The 10,562-nt window shown below is 49.1% G+C and overlaps 1 protein-coding gene across 1 annotated transcript in view; it reads left to right on the forward strand.

Annotated features, from left to right (window-relative positions):
• The window catches only part of STK10 (serine/threonine kinase 10), a 167,303-nt gene that overhangs the window by 69,805 nt on the left and 86,936 nt on the right, over window positions 1–10,562 (forward strand). Inside the window, exon 3 of the mRNA XM_011987725.1 lies at window positions 3,582–3,630. Within this exon, the coding sequence (XP_011843115.1) occupies window positions 3,582–3,630 (49 nt within the window). The remainder of the gene's footprint in view (window positions 1–3,581; window positions 3,631–10,562) is intronic.

The raw sequence follows: 10,562 nt of genomic DNA on the forward strand, positions 1-10,562 counted from the left end.
TGAACCTGGGAGGCGGAGCTTGCAGTGAGCCGAGATAGCGCCACTATGCTCCAGACTGGGAGACAGAGCAAGACTCCGTCTCAAAAAAAAAAAAAAGCTGATGGCATGTCCATAAATTTTAGTTCTCAAAAATAAATACATAAATAAATTGTAGTTCTGGGAAAGCATTTCTTTGTTTTATTTTGTTTTCCCTGGGAATCAGACTGAGAGGAAGGCATATTTTTGTCAGAAGCCTAAGTAACATGTTCTAAGCATGAAACTTTCTGGTGATTTCATTTGTTAGAGATTTAACAAACACATATTAACTGTGTGGCTTTCATGCTGTTCTCTCATGTAAGGAATCTCATTTTAACTTTCTCAATGAAGTTGGAGGCAAGAGATTATTAGGCCATTTTACAGATGGGGCAGGGAGATTGACTTATCCAGGGTCACATAGTCAATTAAGTGGCACACCAGGACTCGACCCCAAGTTTACAACATTTTCCTTTGTGTTGGCACCTTGTTGGAGAAGGGGGAAGTGTCTGACCTGGTTACATATCCACGGTGTATTAGGACTGGGTCTTTTTTTTTGAGACAGAGTCGTACTCTGTCACCCAGACTGGAATGCAGTGGTGTGATCTTGGCTCGCTGCAACCTCCACCCTCCGCCTCCTGGGTTCAAATGATTTTCCTGCCTCAGCCTCCTGAGTAGCTGGGATTACAGGCACCCGCCACCACGCCTGGCTACTTTTTGTATTTTTAGTAGAGACGGGGTTTCACCATGTTGGCCAGGCTGGTCTCGAACTCCCGACCTCAGGTGTTCTGCCTGCCTCGGCTTCCCAATGTGCTGGGATTACAGGAGTGAGCCACCGCCCCCAGCCTAGGACTGGGTCTTTATAAGTACCACCTCATCTGTTCCTTACAGTAAATCCGAGAGCCACGTAATATTAGTCCATTTTACAGAGAGGATTGGAAGTTGTCCAAGGCCATACAGGTGGTAGGTGTTAGGGAAGCTAAGCAGGGGTTCCCAACCAGGGCTTGGTGATGGAACTTCAGGATATGCAAGGATTCAATAGAATGGCACAGGAACGTTTCTGGGTGAGAGGGGAGAGGATGGCTTTCATGGCGCCTCAAAACCAAACAAAAATAAATGAGAAAAACAGACCCATGAACTCAAAGAAAGAATCATAGTGACAGCTCACACAACTGAGTCCCAACCTGGAACCAGGCACCTGGCAAGGCCTGGATGAGCTTATCATTCCCATGAGGGTTAGGGTGTATCATCCCCATCTCACAGGCCGCCCAGCTAGTAGGTGGCCTTGCATGGTGACTAAGTTTTGCCTCTTCTCCATCATCACCTCTTGTGACTTGGTTTTTTTCTAGCAGTTAGTAGAATTTTTCTTCCTCTTTTGTGGAGCTGAGAATTACTACAAGGCAGAATGATATGCTGTGCTTCAGAAGGTCATTGCCTTCCTGTTTCCAAGTTACCTCTGTCTGTTCCCTTGCCTCTGGGAACAAGCTGGTTGGATGGTGGTTGGGTAAGAGTGAACAAATGAATGGACGAATGAATGAGTGAACAAGCGGATGGAGGAAGTACCACTTCCTTGGCGTTCAGGATCAGCATGCATGGATCCATTTCTGATGACTTTCTTCAAGGCTGACAGGTCACTGTAGTGTTAGAGAGAAGTCTTGGGGAAGCTGAGTTCAGGCCCGTTCATGACCAGGCAGGACCAGAGTGACCCAGAAAGCCTCCGTCCTCCTCAGCAGGCAGTGGCGTGGAAGTGGGCCGTGCCGCCTTCCACAGCTCTCTGCCATGGCATGCAGCCCTCCACAGCATGTGGCTAGCCTGGCAGGGCCTGGAATGGTTGCTACCCCTGGAACCTAGTATCTCTAGTATCCTTGGCCCATGTTGAAGTCCCCTGTTTCATCTACTCTGGTTTCTTGCATCCTAGCCCGGCTTATACCCCTAGTGTAGCCCGGTGGTGGGGTCCCAGTTCAGAGCAGCGGCATCAGCAGCCCCATTTTCCAGCTGAGGACACAGTCTCAGAGGATTGAAGTGACCTGTCCACGGCCACACTAGTGAGTGGTGGACCTGGGCCATGGGCCCAGCCGTGGCTGGCTCAAAAGCCACACATCACCACATCCTCATAGGACCCACATGACCTCAGGCTCATATTTACATTGCCAGGAGGCCCCTGGAAGGTAAGCCACAAACTGGAGGCCTCATCAGATTCCTGAGTCTGCTCCACCCTCCTCTGGCTGGAGAGCGGTCTCTGGTCCAGCTGGACCATGGCTGAGGGTTTCTTTCCTGTTTAGAGAGAGCATGGGTCTTCTGGACTGCCCCACTCTCCGGGGCCTCTGCTGAGCTGGGTTGAAGGAACTTCACAATAAGCAGGGGCCAGGAGCTGGAAGCTCAGAGATGATTCTGCCTGTCCTGAAGTTTGTGACACCATCCCCCTTCCTCAACCACCTGTAGCCCTACTTTAAGAAAAAAGAGGTCAGGCAGGGTGGCTCACACTTGTAATCCCAGCACTTTGGGAGGCCAGGGTGGGCGGATCACCTGAGGTCAGATGTTCGAGACCAGCCTGGCCAACATGGTGAAACCTCATCTCAACTAAAAATACAAATATTAGCCAGGTGTGGTGGCAGATGCCTTTAATCCCAGCTATTCAGGAGGCTGAGGCAGGAGAATCACTGGAACCTAAGAGGCAGAGCCAAGATTGCGCCATTGCATGCTAGCCTGGGCGACAAGAGCGAGACTCTGTCTAAAAAAAAAAAAAAAAGAGAGAGAGAAAGAAAGCGAAAAGAAAAAGCAAAAGCATCTATGCAAAGAGCCCAGAGTGGACCAGAAAGAGTGAGAATGGGAGTGAACCAGGGCTGGAAGAGCCTTTCTACTGTAATTGTCCTTTCTGTCCCTCCACTAAGCTGGGAGCCCCTTGAGGGCCTGGACCTGGCTGTTCTCCCAGGGCCTGCAGCCTGTCAGTGTATGATGAATGAATGAATGACCTGAGGGTTTGGAGCTCTGCTTCCAGTCCAGGAACAATCTCTATGGCCTTGGTCAGTTACATCCCCTTTCTTGGCCTCAGTTTCTCCATCTGAGCTGATCTTCGAGGCCCTGGTGTTCTGCGCCAGCAAGGTCCAGGGCTCTGGAAGATGGAGGGAGCCTGAGACAGGCGCTGGGATTCTGAGAGGACGTGGCCAGCTTGGCTGGGGGGAAGGCGTCCTGGGGTTCTTGGCTGTGGAGCATAGGAAACAGGGCAGCTGGCAGGTGGGCACCAGGCGCACAGGTGGGAGCGAGGAGGGAGGGTGTGGGCTTGGCTGAAGAGGCCGTTTGCTGAAGCTTCGGGTCTTCATAGCAACTTAGTTTTCCTTCTTCAGAAAATGAAGCACTCAAGCAACTCCTCTGGGTGTCAGAGCCTCCTGTGAGGGTTGAGGCCCACTGGGGCAGGGGGACGGGTTCCCAAGGCAGGAGCAGGAGGGGCTGAGGAGCAGGGGTACCCAGGCATTGGGCATATTGGACCCTGCCTGGCTGTGCCTTGTGGGGTTCCATCTCGACGGCTAGGCAGCCCCACTCATTATCACTTTGCTCTGTGTTTTCTGCAGATCATGATTGAGTTCTGCCCAGGGGGAGCCGTGGACGCCATCATGCTGGGTGAGTCTCACTTGATTCATTGCATTGCCGGGACCAGACCACACGTTTGGAGTCCTGAGCCTGGCTGCTGGACGGCTCTGTCTAGGGAACTGGGACCTCCATTCTCCCACTCCATCAGTTCCCATGGCCTCTTTGAGCACCTCTCTGCTTTGTCTGCTTTTAGGAGCAGGGTTTGGGTTCTTTTTTTTCTTTCTTTTTTTGAGACAGAGTCTTGCTCTGCTGCCCAAGCTGCAGTGCAGTGGTGCGATCTCAGCTCACTCACTGCAACCCCTGCCTCCCGGGTTCAAACGACTCTCCTGCCTCAGCCTCCCAAGTAGCCTGGGATTACAGGTGTGTGCCACCACACACAGCTTGTTTTTGTATTTTTAGTAGAGACGGGGGTTTGGGTTCTTGAAGAGAATGCAGGACATTCGCTGGAAGACCGTCACTCCCTATTCCAGAAGCCGTGTGTCCTTGAACTGGCCACTCTCCCTCTTGAGGCCTCTTGACCTAAGATGGGTGTGATGCCTTCTTTGCTGGACCCCACAGCACTCTCAGGAGGTGAAACCGAGATACTCAAGGAAGGTTGTTGAAAAGTGGCGATACCCGCACATTCAGTAAATGCTCTGTGGGGACAGTGTCAGGTCTCAGTGTCCTGGGTAAGCTTGAGCAATAACGACGACGATGACCACAGTGAAATGTTAGTAGTGGCCATGCCTTTGTGAATAGTCACTATATGCAGAGAGTGTGGTAGCCACGTTCCCATATGTGGTCCTCCTCTAATCCTCAGGTATAAAATCAGGAAGAGTATTTTATTTATTTATTTATTTATTTTGAGATGGAGTCTCGTTCTCTTGCCCAGGCTGGAGTGCGGTGGCGCAATCTCAGCTCACTATAATCTCCACCTCCCAGGTTCAGGTGATTCTCCTGCCCCAGCCTCTCAAGTAGCTGTGACTATAAGTGGCTACCACCATGCCCAGCTAATTTTTGTATGTTAGTAGTGATGGGGTTTCACCATATTGGCCAGACTGGTCTCGAACTCCTGACCTCGGGTGATCCACCCACCTCGGCCTCCCAAAGTGCTGGAATGACAGGTAAGTATCACATTTATTTTTGAATGGGCTGACACTTGAAAGGTTAAGGGACTCACCCAGATCACACAGCAGAGCTGTGAACCCAGGTCTGGCTGACCCACTCCTAACCATGGCCCGTCCCACAGCATCCCCGGCTCATGCCACCCTGCATGGAGTGCAGAGAGGCTGAGGAGAGGCCTGGAAGGTTGAGTGACATGTCAAGGATTCTGGGATGGCCCAGAAGAGGAGAGGTGCTCAGTGTAATGTCATACCATTCAAGGTATTTTCCCTGAGTTTACCTCAGGAGGGAGCCAATCGTAATCCTTCACACAGTCTTCAGTGCCATAAACCTGAATGTTGAAATCCCAAAAGAGCAAAATGCCCAAAGTCTCAAATCCTGTCAAGTACAATCCTGAAAGATCAAAATCCCAAAAATATAATTCTAAAAAACTTTTTTTTAAATTCTTGGTATTTATTTATATTTTAAATGGGAATTTGAGAAACCTAAAAACATGAAGGTGCTTCACAGGCCACTTTACACTGTCAAATAGTAATAACGTACATATTTTGCATGTGTAAACAGCTATACCAAGGATGGTTGCACAGGTGTAACAATTATGAACAGACTGGCCGGGCGTGGTGGCTCACGCCTGTGGTCCCAGCACTTTGGGAGGCCGAGGTGGGCAGATCACCTGAGGCCACAAGTTTGAGACCAGCCTGGCCAATGTGGCAAAACCCCATCTCTACTAAGTATATGAAAATTAGATGGGCGTGGTGGCAGGCGCCTGTAATCTCAGCTACTTGGGAGGCTGAGGCAAGAGAATCACTTGAACCCAGGAGGTAAAGGTTGCAGTGAGCCGAGATGATGCCACAGCACTCTAGCCTGGGTGACAGAGTGAGACTCCATCTCAAAAAAAAGAAAAAAAGTGATTAGCAGATGACCCACACCCATAAAGAAATAGGTCAAAAAGGGAAATGTATAAATGCATATCACCAGGGTTGGTGATTGTGGGGACACAGCTTTATAGCTGTTGTCTGAAATACTGTAATGAACAACTGAAGCCTGTTGGTGAGATCGACCGAAACCCTCAGCGGCTCACTAGGGCATATGCAGATGCCAAAAGAGCCGGAATCTGGAGAAAGTTTATCTTTCACAAATGCAGATGTACCAAAAGGACATCCCTATATTCACTGAGGAACTTTCAACATTTTTACATACATGCACAATGCTTACACACCGGCAATGCCGAGATAATACACTTTCAGAGAGTCAAATTTGCAACAAACGCATAAAAGGAATTAGAACTCTCTCCAAGTCTCTACACCATTTATACCTGCAGCATCGAGAATGATGTGAAGATGAAATACATAGCATAGTGAATTGTAAAAAGTAATGCTGACTATTTAAAACAGTGGGGAAATATAGACGTATATTTATTTATATATGCTAAAGACCATTTAGTTTTTTCAAATTTAACATAGGACCAAGTGTATTGCAGGGAGAGATCATGGGCAGTTGCACGGAGACCGTTCGTAAGAGTTGGCCTAACAGGATACAACTATCTTGTGATTGAGATTTTTAGGATTTTAGACTTTAGGGATTTTGATCTTTGGGGATTTCAGCATTTGGGATTATGGTATTTGAGATTATGTCTTTTAGGATTATGATCCAAACCCATGTCAGGAATGTGTGAAATTTACAGTAGTCCATCCCCATCCCGGGCTGTAGAAATGTTGGACCCACAGGGGCTCACGCGGTGCCTCACACCTGTAATCCCAGCACTTTGGAAGGCCGAGGTGGGTAGATCACGAGGTCAGGAGATCAAGACCATCCTGGCTAACACAGTGAAACCTTGTCTCTACTAAAAATACAAAAAAATAGCCGGGAGTGGTGGTGGGCGCCTGTAGTCCCAGCTACTCGGGAGGCTGAGGAAGGAGAATGGCATGGACCCGGGAGGCGGTGCTTGCAGTGAGCAGAGATTGCGCCACTGCACTACAGCCTGGGGGACAGAGCGAGACTCCGTCTCAAAAAAAAAAAAAAAAAAAAAGGAAATGTAGGACCCACAAGCCTTCGTTACAGCGCCACTTACTGCCCCATCGAGTTCCCAGGTAGACGACAGTATGGGAGAGGATACATGGCACATGCTACATGGCTCTTGGGTGTGCCTTCTCTCAGCAGGCAGGCACTGCCTTTGAAGATTATCATTTGGGAGATAGAATCTAACAGTATAAAAGTGATAATCTGGTATGAATTGAGACTTTAGGTTATAAGGAGCCAAAATACTCAAAACTTTTTTAGGTGGGGGAAAGGTAGGGGATGTGGGAGGTGGAATTTATTTGCACAAATAACTGAAGACTTCAAGGATGGCTAGCTTCAGGCACAGCTTGTTCCAGGAGTTTTAAAGAGTTATGATAAGGGGTGGAGTGTGGTGGCTCACACCTGTAATCCTAGCACTTTGGCAGGCCGAGGCAGGTGGATCACTTTGAGCTCAGGAGTTTGAGACCAGCCTGGGCAACAGGGCAAAACCCCGTCTCTACAAAAAATACAAAAATGAGCTGGGCATTAGTGGTTTGCGCCTGTAAGCCCAGCTACTTGGGATGCTGAGGCTGGAGGATTGCTTGAGCCCAGGAAGCAGAGGTTGCAGTGAACTAAGATCATGCCAGTGCACTCCAGGCCAGGTGGCAGAGTGAGACCCTGCCTCAAAAATAAATAAATAAATAAATATATAAATAAATAGTTATGATATGGACTTGATTTCTTTATCCAACTCTTGGCCCCCTATCCTCTGTGTTAGCCCCATTCTCATGCTGGTTTTCTGCCCTTGATGACAAGATGGCATGGGAGCTCCAGCCATCACATCTGAATTCCAAGCAGCAGGATGGAAGACAAGAAGGTAGAATAACCACCTATCCCTACCCCACACTGAAGACTCTTTTAAAGAGACTTCAGAAAAGTTCCACGTGACACCTTGATTTATGTCTCATTGGCTGTAGCATATCACACACAGCTGGAATGGAGGCTGGGGGATGTGGTTTTTTTAGCTGGGTAGCCATATGTTCTGATACCAAAAAAAGAAGGGGGAAATGGAAGCCAGCTAGCACCCTCTGTGTCCCCTGGTATGCAGCTTAACTGAATGAGCTTAGCTGGAGGGGAGTATCAGAGATGGAAAAGGCATTGAAGTGTACTGTGTCCTCGACCTCATTCACAGCTGGGGCGTGACCGTAGACTACAGCTCAGCCAGCAGATAAACCCTGCTCTGGCTCCCGTTCCAGTTCTCCTCGTGGCCCTGACTGCTCCAGCCCTAGGCAGCTTTCCCCCTGTTGGTGGCAGCAGTTAAAGGAACATTTTGGAAATCGTGATGTATGAAGAGAAGCTGAAATGGGAACAGCCGACAGGTTCAGAGCCAGGTCCTCGTTGCAGCTGTGTGTTTAGGGTTGACTTTCCTGCAGATGCCTGCCCTGCTTAGCGGGGCTTTCTGCTCCTCCATCCATCTCCCCTTTGCCCTGCATGGCGGGGAAGCATTACTGGCCTGAGCTTGGGGCCCAGGGGTCCATTCCCTGATGTCCATTCCAGGTTCGTCTTTTTGGAGGCTTTGGGGCACAGGACTGGCCCTTTTGTGAGATGGAGAGAATGCCCACGTGGTATGTCACCGTGGGGCCATTCTGTGTAACACCCAGGGCCTGTTCTGATTGGAATGGATATGGCTGGCCATGCCTTGCTGGCTACTAAACATCTTGGGTCTCCACCTGCTTATCATGGAAAGGAGGAGAGGCTAGGATTAGATGTGGTGTCAAAGGGGACTTTGCAGTGTTGTAGTTTATTTAATAATGAGAAGGTATTCATGCATTGCTGTGTAATTAAAAACTGTTTCTAAAAATGTATTGGGGCCGGGCGCGGTGGCTCAAGCCTGTAATCCCAGCACTTTGGGAGGCCGAGACAGGCGGATCACGAGGTCAGGAGATCAAGACCATCCTGGCTAACACGGTGAAACCCCGTCTCTACTAAAAAAATACAAAAAACTAGCCGGGCAAGGTGGCGGGCGCCTGTAGTCCCAGCTACTCGGGAGGCTGAGGCAGGAGAATGGCGGGAACCCGGGAGGCAGAGCTTGCAGTGAGCCGAGATCCGGCCACTGCACTCCAGCCTGGGTGACAGAGACTCCGTCTCAAAAAAAAAAAAAAAAAAAATGTATTGGACTTAAAAGGCTGCATATTGTATGATTCCAATTATATGACACTTTAGAAAAAGTCAAGGCCATAGGCATAGAAAACAAATTAGTGATTACATAGGGACTGGAAACGGGAAGAGTTTACTACAAAGGTCACAGGGGAAACTTGGAGGATGATGGATGGATTTTGTATCTAAATTGTGATGGGGGTTCCATGACTGAATATGTTTGTCAAAATTTATAAAACTGTATACCTTTAAAAAAGTGAATTTTTTCCATATGTAAATTATACCTCAATAATTCTGACTTTAAAAAGTGTTTCAGGCTGGGCATGGTGGGTCACACCTGTAATGCCAGCACTTTGGGAGGCTGCGGCGGGTGGATCATGAGGTCAGGAGTTCAAGACCAGCCTGGCCAAGACAGTGAAAGCCCATCTGTACTAAAAATACAAAAATTAGCTGGGTACGGTGGCAGGTCCCTGTAATCCCAGCTACTCGGGAGGCTGAGGCAGGAGAATCATTTGAACCCAGGTGGCAGAGGTTGCAGTGACCCAAGATCATGCCACTGAATTCCAGCCTGGGTGACAGAGACTCCGTCTCAAAAAAAAAAAAAAAAATGCATTAGCTAGGCATAGTGGCACATGCCTGTAATCCCAACACTTTGGGAAACCAAGGTAGGAGATTGCTTGCAGCTAGAAGTCCAAGACTACCAGCTTGGACAATGTAGTGAGACTCTGTCTCCACAAAACAAAAAATTATTTATTTATTTATTTTGAGACAGAGTTTCGCTCTTGTTGCCCAGGCAACAATTGTGCAATGGCGTAATCTCGGCTCACTGCAACCTCCGCCTCCTGGGTTCAATCGATTCTTCTGCCTCAGCCTCCCAAGTAGCTGGGATTACAGGCACGTGCCACCACACCTGGCTAAGTTTGTATTTTTAGTGGAGACAGGGTTTCTCCATGTTGGTCAGGCTGGTCTTGAACTCCCAACCTCAGGTGATCCTCCTGCCTCGGCCTCCCAAAGTACTGGGATTACAGGCGTGAGCCACCACGCCCAGCCAAAAAAATTTTTTTATAAACTAGCTGAGTGCGGTGGCACACACCTGTGGTTCCAGCTACTCAGGAGGCCGAGGTCGGAAGATTGCTTGAGCCTGGGAGGTCGAGGCTGCAGTGGGCCATGATCCACTGCACTCCAGCCTGGGCAAGAGAGTGGGACCCCGTCTCAAACAAACAAAACAAAATTAGGCTGGGCACAGTGGCTCACGCCTGTAATCCCAGCACTTTGGGAGGCCGAGGTGGGTAGATCACCTGAAGTCAGGAGTTCAAAATCAACCTGGCCAACATGGTGAAACCCTGTCTCTACCAATAATACAAAAAAATTAGCCTGGCATAGTGGCACATGCCTGTCATCCCAGCTACTAGGGAGGCTGAGGCAGGAGAATCGCTTGAACCCAGGAGGTGGAGGTTGTAGTGAGCCAAGGTCATGCTACTGCACTCCAGCCTAGGCAACACAGCAAGACTTGAGAAAGAAAGAAAGAGAGAGAGAGAGAAAGACAGAAAGAGAGAGGGAGAGAGGGAGGGAAGGAGGGAGGGAGAAAGAGAGAGAAAGAGAGAAGGGAGGGAGGAAGGAAGGAGGGAAGGGAGGAGGGAAGGAAGGAGGGAGGGAAGGAGGGAAGGAAGGAGGGAAGGAGGGAAGGGAGGAGGGAAGGAGGGAAG

This window comes from Mandrillus leucophaeus, unplaced genomic scaffold (genome assembly GCF_000951045.1).
Source record: "Mandrillus leucophaeus isolate KB7577 unplaced genomic scaffold, Mleu.le_1.0 Scaffold314, whole genome shotgun sequence".
Lineage (NCBI taxonomy): Eukaryota > Metazoa > Chordata > Mammalia > Primates > Cercopithecidae > Mandrillus > Mandrillus leucophaeus.